Source organism: Gasterosteus aculeatus, chromosome 9 (genome assembly GCF_964276395.1).
Source record: "Gasterosteus aculeatus chromosome 9, fGasAcu3.hap1.1, whole genome shotgun sequence".
Taxonomy (NCBI): Eukaryota; Metazoa; Chordata; class Actinopteri; order Perciformes; family Gasterosteidae; genus Gasterosteus; species Gasterosteus aculeatus.
Window position 1 is genome coordinate 9,063,465 of NC_135696.1, and position 14,501 is coordinate 9,077,965.

At 46.5% G+C, this 14,501-nt stretch overlaps 1 protein-coding gene across 1 annotated transcript; it reads right to left on the reverse strand.

Moving 5' to 3' along the window:
- Nucleotides 1–3,392: 3,392 nt before the first annotated feature.
- On the reverse strand, nt 3,393–14,424 carry LOC120824833 (uncharacterized). The gene is made up of 6 exons (XM_078080456.1): nt 14,393–14,424; nt 6,754–6,800; nt 4,473–4,698; nt 4,075–4,200; nt 3,820–3,967; nt 3,393–3,543 (listed from the first exon to the last, which is right to left on the reverse strand). The coding sequence occupies exons 3-6, from the start codon at nt 4,666–4,668 to the stop codon at nt 3,438–3,440; spliced, it is 576 nt and encodes a 191-aa protein (XP_077936582.1). The 5' UTR covers nt 4,669–4,698; nt 6,754–6,800; nt 14,393–14,424; the 3' UTR covers nt 3,393–3,437.
- Between the last annotated feature and the right edge of the window lie 77 nt (nt 14,425–14,501).

Here is a 14,501-nt window from a genome sequence, read left to right on the forward strand (position 1 = left end):
TCACAAGAAAGAAGGTTGGCAGACTCCACATCCCAACGTGTACCTGCGGACCAACACAAGAAGAAGAACACGGCCAGGACCCCTCCACATAGACACAGTAGTCGTTTGTGCCACGACAGTTTTATTCATATTATTGCTTGCTTCAGTTTCATTATATCTCAGCATCTTTTTGTGATTCCGTAGTCCGCTGCCTAAAGAGTGGTTCTCTCTTATCATGGAACGACAGCGTTCATGGAACCCCCTCAGACGACTGGAGGGGACTCGTGTAACCATGTGTTTATTTGCAGGTGTCACTCTATTTGTGTTGATTCCATATTTTGTCATCCACCAGAAACATTTAGACGACTTACTTGACCGACGCAACAACTCAACTCACTAAAACTCGACCATTCGCAACCGCACCAAGCGAGCACTGACCCGCCTAGACAACCGGTTCGAAAATGTCATAAACCCATTGAACAAATATTCTGCAAATATGTGGTGGCGCTATGCTCAACACGTAGCGACAAAAGAAAATGCTTCCGACTGTTACGTATGTTCTCCGCTACCCATCAGCACTAATCAACCACGGCTAGCCGTAGCCCCCCTGGGGAAGTCTGAAGGATGTTTCTGCGGGCTCTCGGTTAGTGGGTGCTATGTGCCCCCCATAGTCCTGTATATATCCAACGATAGCGACAAAGATTCTTTGTTTATTTATGAGTTATCCCCATGGGAAACGATAGATGATTTGGACTGTGCACAATATCACAATATCAAACGATACACGGCTAACCAAACGTCTACATTCGCCCTCCAGGCTCAGGAAAGCCCAACACGGTTTCCTCTCTGCTATGCTCGTGATGGGACACATCCAGTGGGGAAAACAGACCCTGCAAGGTGTGACACGATCCTCATTGCAGGAAACCATGTGTTTAATAATTTTAATTGCAATAAAGACCATTTCCCACCTTTCCGAAACGACTGCGCCAAAAACCACAACAGGAGCTTTTGCCAAGCTAAGGGCACTGCAGAAAGGGCCGCAAAAGTGCCCATTCATCTCCAAAAATGGCCGTGTTCTGGCTGGACTTTCACTCCAGGAAATCCACGAGATTGCCCGCCCAATGTTAATTGTTCTGTTTTCCATTTCACTTTCCTCCTTGGGAAGAACGGTACTTATCCAGGGACCGAGGGATGGTGGCTGTGTCGCACCACCCTCCGCGTGTCTCTTACCCCTCAGTGGAGTGGAATATGTACTCCTTTTCGCGTTACTGATCATACTTTTATTCTCACAGCTACAACAGGGACAAGCAAACGACCAAAACGAATGGCCGCATTGGACACTGGCCTTAACCCGGAAGTCAATTTTGCACCACACAACTCAATCTGGGGCAGCGATGTGCCTGACGAGTTCAAACACGCCAGTACGTCAGTTAAAGTTTTGTGGGGACTGTTACCATGGACAGGAGTGGGAAAAAACACGCTACGACTAGAAACCGTTGATTGCCGTTTCAAAAGCTTTGTAAACATGACTCTAGCTGGCCTTAAGAAAATTCGCGAGGAAATGACCGCCATGCGTTTAATGATTATGCAGAACCGCATGGTACTAGACCAATTGACCGCTACCCAAGGAGGTGTTTGTGCTATCATAGGAGAATATTGCTGTACGTTTATCCCTTAAAATGACAAAGGCGAAGGCATTATCCATCAGGCGATACAAAACATGACAAAACTTCAGGAATCTATGACAAGAGACAAATCTCCCCCCCCAGATTGGCTCACACGGTTGTGGTATTCATGGAAAGGAACACTAATACAAGCAGCTACTATCCTCTGTGTTCTCTTCGCATTCGTAATTTGCGGTATCCCATTGATCTGTCAAACGATTGCCCAACTCTTGAAGAAACAAATAGCTATGTACAGCCTTGGGTCACCTGATGACTCACCACCAAACTTGTTCCCTAGACGTGACTCTGACGATAACCCCAACAGTGACTCGGACTCCCTTGACGAGCTGAACACTTACGACCTCGACACATACGCATAGTGACATAGTGACACACTGTCTGTGTGCATTCCTGGTGTTCTAAATGTTTTTTGTTTCACAGTAGCTTGCTAAAACAATGAGAAATAACATTCTCACAAAAACAGCTTTTATCCCTGCATTTATTTGTATGTAACGTAAATAGGATTGATATAATGACCTTTCCACAATATTCTATATCTGTATTGTGTGAAAGGGAATCAAGTTCCGGTATTGTGATTTAAACATGTTTTCATTTCTTTTTTATTTCAATACTGTAAACATGACATCTGGGGTGTAACGCTCAAATCCTGTGAGAAGGTTTCCAGTCTTTATCTTCTCCTAACAGATTTCTTCCTATTTTCCCATTTCGGAGGGGTTTTTTAGGGAGTTTTTGTTCTGTGGCAGGAAAAGTTTTGTGAGCGATGTTCAGAAGTTCATGTTTTGTGATAATTGATGAGGTAAATATCAGATGGTACATTTTTTGAGTAGGCATTCTAAATTGATTGCATAGTTTGTGATTATTATGTAATCAAAAGAGTGGAATGTAATAGGAAAATGATATGTGACCCTTTTAAATGCTTCATTTGTATAACCAGTTTATTAGTTGCTATAGTTAGTGTAGTTATATATATATGTATATATATATATATATATATATATATATAGATGGGTGTTCCTCAACTACACGCAGGGCTGTAGTGGAGGGTAAACGCACGTAAACGCCGTTTACGCACCTCTAGAATTTTGGAAATAGCGTTTACGCACCTCAAAGTTCCCTGCGCCTTGTAGATCCATCACAACCTCGAAACTCTCACCAGACCGGTTCGCAGCCGAGTGTGAAGCGGTTGGGATGATGATTAGCCCCTCTAGATCTGAGGAAATGGTTCTCAGGAGGAAACCGATAGATTGCTTCATCTGGGTAGGGAATGTGTCCTTACCCCAAGTGAAGAAGTTCAAGTACGTCTGGGTCTTGTTCACAAGTGAGGGGAAGATGGAGTGTGAATTTAGACGGAGAATCGGAGCAGCAGGGGCGGTATTCCACTTGCTTTACCGCACCGGTGTGACCAAAAGGGAGCTGAGCCAGAAGGCAAAGCTGTATGTGCTTTATAGGAAGAGCCCTTGATCAGGTTCTTCTGAGTAGAACTCCAGCAGATAAAATGAGAGTTAAACCCTTATTACTGAAAAGTCGAGTGTAAAACAAAGAACACACATATACAATAAGTGAAGACTTACGGGAAAACAGAAAGATGTGAAAGAGCTGTGTATAATTACAACAAAGCGAGATTTTTTTTTTTTTTTTAAGAACTGTAGCACATTTAGGTGTTTTTTGTCTGTTCTCTACAGTATTCATGTCCAGTACATATTTTTCCAGACAAAAAAAGAACAAAACAACACAAAACAGATTTTTATTTGTTGTTGCTTCAGCAGAGTTGTTTCAAGTGCGTCTATGAACGTACAGGACGTGGCCACAGCTGGGGCAGGAATGCTCCACATCCTTGCATGAATTCACACAGGAGGGAATGCACATGCAAGGCAAAAACCTGAATCAAGAATAATGTTAAAATAATACTTATAACAACATTTCCTCCAGCTTAAAATTAAAGTAAACTGAAATCTGGTATAAGAGGTTCTAAATTGTCATGTGAGTTTTTAAATAGCTAAAAACCCACAGAGAAAAGTTGAATTAAGTATAAGCACAAATTCAACATACTTGAGAGACTCAGTTGCATAAACTGTCATTTGGTCATTATGGTTCTTTACAAAGTGTGTGTGTGTGTGTGTGTGTGTGTGTGTGTGTGTAAGGCTACTTTACTTACCCGAAGATTCCCACCACGCCACAGATCAGCCAGGTGAGCATTCCATTGATGTACCTGAGCTGAGTCATACCAGTGTTTCGGCAGTTGGGACACATCTTTTGTCTAGAAGTGTCGGTGAGATTTGGCTGCACCACCACCACCTGGTTCACTGTGAGACAGACATCCACCACTATTTAACGGCAATCCACACCTACTTCCCAACCCGTCACCAAACTCAAGCTCTCTCACTTCGTCCTATAGATTTGAAATACTCACCGGGCTGCACAACTTGAGGTTGCTGTTGGATGTACTGGTAAGCAGGTGGTTGAACTTGTTGAGTGGTTTGTTGCGATGAGACAGCGATATTTACACTGGGTTGGGTGGTCGGTTGAGGTTGAGAGACTACATATATTGAGAACATGCAAATATGGGACTTTTTGGAGAATCTTTAAATTTGTACAGTAAAAATGTTTCATTTGCTGTATCATAGTATTCAGTATTCCTCAACACATGTATGTTAGTCATTGTTTGGAATAATTGAGAAAGTAAAAGAAATAAATTGCAGCTAATAATGCAGCGCAAATATTGAGGAATGATCTTTTTGAACCTGCAAAGCTTTCTCACTTTGTATTATATATTCGGCATTCGCAAAGTTACATTTTGGAAATACTCACCTGGCTGCACGAATTGAGGTTGCTGTTGGATGTAAGCAGGTTGTTGAACTTGTTGTTTAAGGGGTTGTTGAACGGTTTGTTGCGATGAGACGGCGATATTTACACTGGGCTGCTGCGGTTGAGTGACTCCTGGGTTGGGGACTGGAGCGAACGGTGGTGCTGTTCCTACAAGAAAAGGTCCCTGAGCCATCGCCATGATATCTGCTGAAGGAGCCTGAGAGAAAGCCTGCAAGAAGGAAAAAATATTTTAAAAATGGGAACCAAAATGATCCTTGTAATCTATAAATGTATTATCTGAAATTACTGACAGAGACAGAATGCATTAAAAATGTGCTTTATCTAACATTTCTTTTGTTTTTCAGCTTTTTGTTAACATTTATAAATAAAGAATAAATCCAGCCGACACAGCCTGCCCACTTTTACTCCCACCTAGGAGAAAAGAACAAAAACAAAAAGAGAAAGAACAAAATGCTTTCGGAAAGCATCATCACTTGCTAATTAGAGTTCAGGAGCATTTCAGGGAAGGCGCGCGAGGTGGTGGCGAGCGGCGTGGTGGTCCGCGAGGCGCACGTGCCCGTCTTTCCGCTCGCGGTGCCGGCCGTCAGGGTGACGGTGGCGAACGTTCCGCCGTTCGTCCCTGACGGAGTGCTGCTGGAGGAGCTGGCCAAACACGGGAAGGTGGTGTCCCCGCTTAAAAAGCTGTCCTCGGGTTGCAAGTCGCCTTTAATGAGGCATGTGGTGTCGCATAGGAGGCAACTCCACATGGTCCCCACCAAACCCCAGGCCCTCGACCTGGTGATTAAGGTGAGGATCGAGGGGTTTGACTACGCCATGTTCGCCACATCGGACGATGGGAGGCGTTTCCGTTGCTGTGGAGAGGGACACCTGGCGAGGGTTTGCCCGGAGAGGAACCCCTCGTCCGCTCTGCTGGATGTGGGGGCGAGTGTGGGAGGGGGTGAGGCCGAGCCGGTCGGTCAGGTGGGTGAGGGGGTGACTGTAGAGACGGGTGAGGGGGTGGGTGTGGCGATGGGTGAGGCCCAACCGGTCGCTGAGGGGTTGAGTGTGCCGACAAGAGAGAGCCAGCCGGTCGGTCAGGTGGATGAGGAGGAGAGTGTCGGTCAGGTGGATGAGGGGTCAGAGGGGATGAATGTCGGAGTGGATGGGGGGTTGAATGTAGCTCAGCGGGCAGGTGTGTGTGACAGAGTGAAAGAGGGGATGGGGGCACTTGGTAGCGGGGGAGCTTTTCGAGGTGGAACCTCGGACGGCGAGAAATATATGGAAGAGGGGGGGTGAACTTTAAGGCCCCCCGCCTGAAGAGGAAGACGAGGGCCAGCAGGGGAGGCTCTCGGGCCAAAAGACGGGGGGGGGGGGGCGCAGAGGAAAAGTGGGAGGTGGGGAGTCAGAGTCCTCTTCAGGGTGGGCCTCTGAAAACAGTGTCTCCTCAGGGGGGACGGTCACCAGCAGGCACGGGGTGGGGCGGATGAAATCTTTCCTGCTGGCCACCAAGAACCAGAGAGGAGTGGAGCTGGAGGACTACTTCTCCGACTCCGGAGAAGTTTGCGCGCTCCGTTCGACACTGCTGCACGAAAAAGGGTGCAGCAGACTACACCCAGCGGGAGGTCTTCCGACTACGGAAGATCAACCTCAAGATCACCAGGGATGGAGGAAATGGGGCTGAGTGAGGCGTCTGACCGGCGGATCCTGAGCGGGAAGACGGGCCACTGCCAAAGTGACTGATGACTGTGAATTGTTTTTTTAATGTAAAATAAAGATTTTCTAAAAATCAAAAAAAATCTCTCTCTGTAATCTCAGGAATGTGCTGGTAAAGCTGGTTTGGTGACATTGCACCTTTCCTTTAAAATAGACCACGTTATAGAAGGTGACTGGATGCCACTCATGTACCTTTTTATTCCATCGGACACTAAAATCTCACTACAGTAACATGCTATTTATTAGTAAACGGCTAATGCTGTGTTATTTAATATATCCAATAACATCTGTTTGTGAATTTGACAATCTCTCACAATAAGAATGTTTTAAAGTTAATACTCAAGTCTGCTTTCTTTTCTCTCGCAAGCTTTCTAGTAGTTGTTTTCTTGTGACTGAAAAGCCCAAATAACAAATAGTGAGTGAGACAACAACAAAAATGTGTTTCTAAGATAACAATGAACACAATTAGACAAACAAGAAGTGTTCAGGTTCAGCTATCGTGTAATATTTTTTCTGACTCTGATCCGATGTGTATATGTTTCATTTTGAGGATGAATATAATGCTGCTTACCTTAATAAACCAGGAGAGAGTGTGAGGGCCTGGTACTGCTTCTTCCTCTGATTGACAACAAATGAAAAAGACAGCATAAAAAATTGGACAGTGTTATAAAGTAGGTGGAGCCTGAATAACTGTGACGCTTTTAATGAAAGAATGAACGCGATCAAAATTGGAAGCCCGGTTGGGGACATCTTAAGTATCAGCGCTGTGTTTGTGTCGGCCCGCAGGCCAACTGATTAACGTCAGGAAAAACGTCGGGCCTTGTTGTATGTTTTCTTATGGTGAATAAAGTCAACAGGGCGATTGACCATAAATCATTTCAAATTGACAACATACAATACCATACAATGACAACATTGAAAAAATGGGTTTCAAATAGATCGCTCTTATTAAAATAATTGGTTGACACAAAATTCCATCGATGATCAAACAAATAATTTCCAGCAGAGGGCGCAGTGGGACAAGGTCGATAACACAAAGTGGGACTGACTCTTTATAGGAAGAGTCCTTGATCTGGTTCTTCTGAGGAGAACTACAGCAGATCTAATGAGTTGAAACCTCTTTACTGAACTTAAGTTGCCTGACTTGAACATCTGCAGTAGCATTCATTCATTCACAAAATCTTGATTGTATCTAATAAGTATTTAATGTAATGTTACATACTGTACACATGGAATAAGCCGTCAACCAGAAAAAAATCAAAAACACATTTTGCAGGACTTTGGGCGACTGAGTGTGCATCTACAGTACATATTTTTCCAGACAATATGCTAGTGATCCGTGCAGTAAACCGCAAGGTGGTTTTAGTCCATCAAATGCCAAAAATTGAGCATTATTATTCTGTGTCACTTTCTCTCTACCTTTTCAATCGTTTTTGTTTTTATACTCAAAAATAATTTTACAATTCCAAAAGCACTTTTGTTATTTCCAGAATGTTCTTCTTCCCGGGGCCTCTAATGTGTGCTATAGCTGCCCAAAGTATTTTTTAACAATCGATGGGGTCGTGGGCTGAGGCGTTTAACAACATTGGGTTGTATGAGGTGACAGTTTTACCTCATACAACATCCGCTTGGTAAAACTGCACAATTGAAGCGGCTGGCTTTCAATCCCCAATGCTCATGTAGTCTTTCTCCCCTAATTGAATGTCTTGGGGTTCTTCTTTCTGCAGTCACAGCAGCTGCAACTTTAATAGCATTGCCTCTCAAATGTGTCTGGAGGATGAAGAAAGCCCTTTTCTTCAGACCAACAACCTGCCTTTCTGCTGGTGTCCCCCTGTGACAATGGGGGTGATGTTTTCCACACATGCTATCTGCACTGTGAGATCTTGACTCAGTCGAGGTTCTTCATGGCTCAATTTAGCCAAACTTCAAAAGATCCAGCTGTGTCTTTGCTTTTTAACAAGCCTTTTTTTTTTTTTTACAAAAACCCCGGCTACTTACCACTGTGTCAAATTGACAAAGTACAAAATACAAGACACAGATAATGCACATCTTCTTTCTAAATCATTACGGACCCGCTCATGGTTTTGGAGATACGGTCTCACCACGTAAACACACAATTACACCATGAAAATATATCTAACGCATGAAATAGCCAATAGTCAATAGTCCATTCACGTGCAGAAGGGCATTTCCAAATCATTTATTTGTCTTTTTCATAGAAAGACAGTTCTTGTTGTTCTTGGCTATGTTTTGTGTGTGTGTGTGTGTGTGTGTTATTTTGCCCTTTCTGTCTCTATGCTGTGTAGCCGTGTGCACATTTGTCAGCAAAGCAGCAGGTTGAAATCGCGCTGGTGTTCCAGAGACTCTTTTCACTGATGGGACATGTAATGTCATAACTTAATTTCCCAGGATCCCTGCTTTCATCCACTCAAGCTGATGGACAATCTGTTATGGCGACGCTTTGTTTTACCGTGATTGACATTCACGTTCAAACGTTGCTCGATCCGTCATCTTTTCTCCCCTGCTGCTAACGGACCCATAACGGACCCTCAGTCCCTCGAGACTCTGAAACCTGCATGCTTTTGTCCATCATTGAGAGTTACAGCTGGTTCAGAGTGAGCGTACTCGTAGGATGGCACAGAGCAGCACTGTGAATCTGCTGCTGCAGGGCCGAGGATCTCGTTGAGTCGGAGGGAAGACTTGTTTAATCAGGGTGTAATTGTTGCTGCAGTGAGTTGTCGTAATTAGAGACCGGGCAGGGAAAATCTTCTAGGTCTAGCGGAACACTCACAGATGCTCATACAGATGTTCATCTGATGGTCATTATAGTGTTAGCACACAGTGAAACGTAGGGAGAGAAGTGTAAATCTTTGCACCACGTGTGAGTTGGAAAGAGTGTGAAAAAACACACCCTCTTATAAGGACCTTTTTCTTCTGTCCTTTGATGTAATTTGTGCTCTCTGTGAGACGATATTTATCATAAATATCTTCTACATAAAACTGTTGTTTTGCAGAAAAGGAAAGAGAAAGCCTTGACGCTAAATTCAGACGTGAGGGCTGAGAGGAGCAGCAAAGATGTGAGAAACGAGGAGAGGAGAGAAGCTGATGCTGTGGAGCTGCAATGAATGCAGACCGCCGACAGTGTGGCCTTTCACATTTCAACACCTCTGCTCCTCATTTCCCTCCCCGGTGGACCTCGCTGTCCAGTCCGAAAGTCTCATAATCTTGCCAGGTGGTCTTCAACCGCCTGAACATGCAAACACATGCACACACATGCAGGCACACACACACGCACACACAAGTCGTTGCCGGTATCAGGACGGTTCAGACACTTTATTCAAAGACCCTTATTATACCACCCACTAACTGTGCAAACCAAGTGTCTTTGTGAGCAGGAACAATTAAAGCTAATAAACGGTAATAGCTTTATCAATGCTTTATCAAAAGAGATACCAACACAAGGACCTTGTCCTGCTAACCAAACAAAAAAGAAAATAGCGTAAATAAAGGTGATCAAAGTGTGTTTGAAACAGGTGCAAGAGAAGGAGACGACTGAGCAAAGTCTCCCAGAGAGCACGACGCACATGCAAACATGAAAGGATAAGTAAGACTGCTGTAGACTGTCAACACGTGTGTTACTTTAAATGTCTTCAATGTTGTGCATATTCCTGTATTTAACTCACTGAAAATTGTAAAATCTATATCTTTGGAAACAGCTGCAGAGATAAATCAGCAGAGATAAGTCTGTCCTGTTCATATTATTTATTTTTTGGAGCATGCGGGCAGATCTCACTTGGACTTAACACACAAAAACTCATCAACTCGTTGGAGCTGTGTGGGTGCACCTTGATCCCACCGGACTGATGAAATCAATGAAAGAAAACTCACGAACAGTCAACACAAGTCAAACTATAACTTATATATATATCAGTGTAGGTATACAGCATACAAACAACACTTACCAGGTTCACACCATTTTATTCCAAAGAAACCCAACACACATACAGCACTGACGCATCTGAACAACTATATATTATCTAGTAAAATGTACAGTATGTTCTGTTTTTACATTGGAAATCCTATTTACATTTTTTCTTGCAAGTTTCTCTGTCATCACTTTCACTGTGTCCCCCTGATTAATCTTCCGTTTCATTCCACAGAGAAATGATGCTGAAAAACATCCCTCATTCAAGTTTTATCTATTTATTCTCACTCCTGCGTGTCTGAACACAAAACGTCCGGGTTAGGTATGTAACCCTAGTTCCCCGAAGGGACGGACGCTGCGTGTAATCGCAGTGGGAACGCCCTCAGCGTGACGCGTCTGAAGCATGAATGAAATCAGTCAATGGAGAGAAAGAGCGTACGGCGAGTGACGTCATCGACCAGGAAGCTATAAATATCCCCAGAGCACACAACACGCCAGCTTAAAAGTTACTGAAGCAGCGACCCAAGGGGATGCCGAGAGTATGGCAGGACACGCAGCGTCCGTCCCTTCGGGGAACTAGGGTTACATATGTAACCCGGACGTTCCCCTTCAGGGACTACCGCTGCGTGTAATCACAGTGGGAACGCAATACCCACATCCCCATACGACCAAATCCCCGTCGTGTGTCATCAGGAGACACAAACCGACGAGAGAACCTGAGCCCCTGGAGTGGAGCTAAGGTCAAGGGAATAAAATCTGACGAAAGTGTGCGGTGAGGACCAGCCTGCCGCATCACAAACGTCCTGAAGAGAAACTCCTGAAAGAAGAGCTGTAGAGGCCGCCATACTCCTGGTGGAATGAGCCCTTACAGCCAAAGGTGAAGGCTGATGGGCCGAACCGTAAGCAAGCGAGATGGCCTCGACCACCCACTTGCTCATCGTTTGCTTAGATGCAGGACACCCTTTCTTAGGTGACCCAAAACAGACAAACAGTTGTTCCGATCTCCTCCACAGAGAAGCTCTGTGGACATACGCATCTAAAGCCCTAACAGGGCACAGCAAATTAAGTTTCCTCTGGTCTGACGTCAGAAAAGGCGGAGGACAGAAAGCCTGCAGAGCTATAGGTCTAACCAAATTGGTTGGCACCTTAGGAACCTAACCTGGTCTCGGACAGAGAAAGGCCTTAACCATACCAGGGGCAAATTCCAGACACGAGGGAGCCACCGAAAGTGCTTGAATATCACCAATCCTTTTTAGAGATGAAATAGCAAGAAGAAGGATAGTCTTAAGAGTAAGAAACTTTTCCGAAACTTCCTCGATGGGCTCGAAAGGAGCAAGGGAGAGACCTTCTAATACGATGGCCAGATCCCAAGCTGGTACCCTCGTGCGAACTGCAGGCCTCAGCCTCAGGGTGCCACGAAGGTAGCGAGATATAAGTGGGTGTCTCCCAAGGGAACCTCCACTTGAAGGGGCGTGGTAAGCAGCTAAGGCCGCCACATACACCTTCAGTGTGGAGTGGGATAACCCTGTGGAGAGACGGTCCTGCAGAAAATCCAGCACTGTACCAACCGGGCAGTTGACTGGGTCCTGCTGGCGCTCTCCACACCAAGAGGTGAAAAGTTTCCACCTCGCGGCATATAACTTCCTCGTGGAGGGAGCTCTGGATTGGAGGATGGTCCCAACGACCTCAGCCGAGAGACCAGAATCTATGAGCTGGGCCCCCTCAGGGGCCAAGCCCACAGCCTCCATAGCTCTGGACGGGGGTGAAGGATCGACCCACTCGCCTGAGAGAGCAGATCTCTCCTGATCGGTATCTCTAGGGGAGAGCCGTCGAGGAGAGATACTAGGTCCGAAAACCATACTCGGGCCGGCCAGAACGGGGCTATAAGCAGGAGACTGAGCCCGTCCCGGCGAACCCTCTCCAGAACTCCCGGGAGCAGAGCGATCGGGGGAAAAGCGTACAGGCGTGGCTCTCTCAGCCAGCCAGCCCCAGTGGGGCTGGCTGGCTGAGAGAGAACCACAGTGGACAGTGTGATGTCTCTCGGGACGCAAATAGGTCTACCTCGGCACGACCGAAATGTCCCCATAGGAGCTCCACCACCTCGGGGTGAAGACTCCACTCCCCGGGCCTCGGCCCCTGCCTCGACAGGATGTCTGCCTCCTGATTCAAATACCCCGGGAGATAAATAGCTCTGAGAGAGAGAATTTTCCCCTGGGACCACAGAAGGATCTGACGTGCCAGCCTGTAAAGCGGGCGAGAACGCAGACCCCCCTGGTGGTTGATATAGGAGACCACCGATGTGTTGTCTGTCCGGACAAGAACATGGTGGCCTCTTAGGTCCGGGAGGAAATGTTTCAGGGCCTGAAACACTGCCAACATCTCTAGACAATTTATGTGCCATAGACGGTGATGGTCCTCCCACAGACCCTGAGCGGGGCGACCGCTCATGATCGCCCCCCAACCCGTGAGAGAAGCATCTGTCGTTAGCATTACGCGACGACAAGGAGCTCCCAACGCAGGGCCTTGGGACAGAAACCAAGGATCTTTCCACATAACCAGGGCGCGATGACACCGTCGCAAACTCATGATCATGCGAAGCGGATTTCCCCCTTGGGGAGAATCCTCTGGTTCTGAGCCACCACTGTAACGGTCTCATGTGCAGGAGGCCAAAAGGTATCACGTTGGACGCAGCCGCCATGAGACCCAACAGTCTCTGGAACTGTTTTACAGTGGATGACCGGCCTAGCTTGACTTGATGTACTGCGGCGAGAATCGAAGCAACACGAGCAGGTGACAATTGTGCCTGCATCGTTGTCGAATCCCACACTACACCGAGAAAAGTGGTTCTCTGTAATGGAGAAAGAACACTCTTCTTGGCGTTGAGTCTCAACCTCTTGATGTGAGCAAGAACGACATCTCGATGCCGAACCGCCTGATGTTCCGATTGAGCTAGAATTAACCACCAGGAACTCTACTAAGGGAACCAGCCTCTCGAGGCTGGCCTCTGGATGAGCATCCCGAGTGACAGACACAGCGCCCTGTAACATACTGGCAGGAAACAGCTGGTCTGAACACTCCACAACCCTCCTCGGAGGGGGCGAGCGTCCCTCGGGAAATCGCTCGCCGAGTCTCTCTACGCCCTGTGTAGGCAGGGTTAGTAGAACAGACCCCTGAGGGCATCGGGAAAGACAGGGCACCGTGTTCTTGTGCGGTGAACTCAAGTCTCTCCCGATGGGGACCACCCTCAGAGTCCTGACGTTCAGCCCGTCAGGACTTTTTCGACGCGGCCTTCCTGGCGACAATGACTGTCCTCAGATCAGTCCTGCCCCGAGAAGGCCGTCTCTCTAGATGGAAGAGCCGGTGCTTTAAGTGAAACCGAAGAAGCAGGAGAGAGATAGCTCGCGAGCGTCTCCTCCGCCTTCAGCATTGTCACATAACCAGCAGATTTTGCACCAAAAAATGTTTCCATAAGCATTAGATTGATTCGTGTAAATTCTGCTAGAAACCGGTCTAACCCAGGTCTTTGAAACCTCATCATGAAGGTTCTCGGAAGTACGGTAAGCACCGGCGAGAAGGTTGAGGTCGCGCAGACAGAAATCTATCATCAAGTTTGCTTCTAATTATAGAATCCTGTCTATCAGCTGGCCACTCGATACTGAGCTTTTCAACAGCGCGAGATAACACATCCATCAAACCTTCTTCATTTGCAGTTTAATGTGAGACACTAGTTTCCTCTGATGCAAAACTTTCGACATCCAGATCCTCAGAACTGGATAATCTCAATTCAACATCATCATGTGCCTCCACCTGGGCAGAAGTAACCGCCGCAGCGCGTGCTTCCGAAACCGGGTGAAAGGCACTGGATCCCGCCGGAGAAGGCTGAGATAGGGCGGGGCCCGTCTCAACATCGCCGGTGAGATCCATCTGCGAACCCCAAGACAAGCGCCGCTGCTCTGCCTCAACAGAAGCGGGACCCGAGCCTTGGGGAGCTCGCAGCATACCACTCTCCTCAAAGAGCGATCGCCGCGAGCGCAAAGTTCTAAGAGGAAAGCGTTCGCAATGCTTACAGTCGACTCCCTCAAGAGCCGACTGGGCATGTTGAACACCCAAACAAGCCACACATAACTCGTGTGAATCCCCACCCGCTTTTGATATATCGAGTATAGGGAGAAACACACTTCTTATACTGCTCGCTCATATTGTTTTTTTTATATATATATAAATATATAGTGATAAACTCCTGACAGAACAGACAAACACAATCGACAGATTCAGACACACATACCGAGCTGCTGAAGTAAAAAAAGCTGGCGTGTTGTGTGCTCTGGGGATATTTATAGCTTCCTGGTCGATGACGTCACTCGCCGTACGCTCTTTCTCTCCATTGACTGATT

Excerpts from the sequence above, each read along its gene's own strand:
- LOC120824833 (XM_078080456.1), bottom strand. The coding sequence starts at position 4,668 with ATGGCGATGGCTCAGGGACCTTTTCTTGTAGGAACAGCACCACCGTTC. Across the intron at positions 4,201-4,472 it reads ACCTCAATTCGTGCAGCCAG|TCTCTCAACCTCAACCGACC; the intron begins GTGAGTATTTCC and ends CAATATATGTAG. Across the intron at positions 3,968-4,074 it reads ACCTCAAGTTGTGCAGCCCG|TGAACCAGGTGGTGGTGGTG; the intron begins GTGAGTATTTCA and ends TCTGTCTCACAG.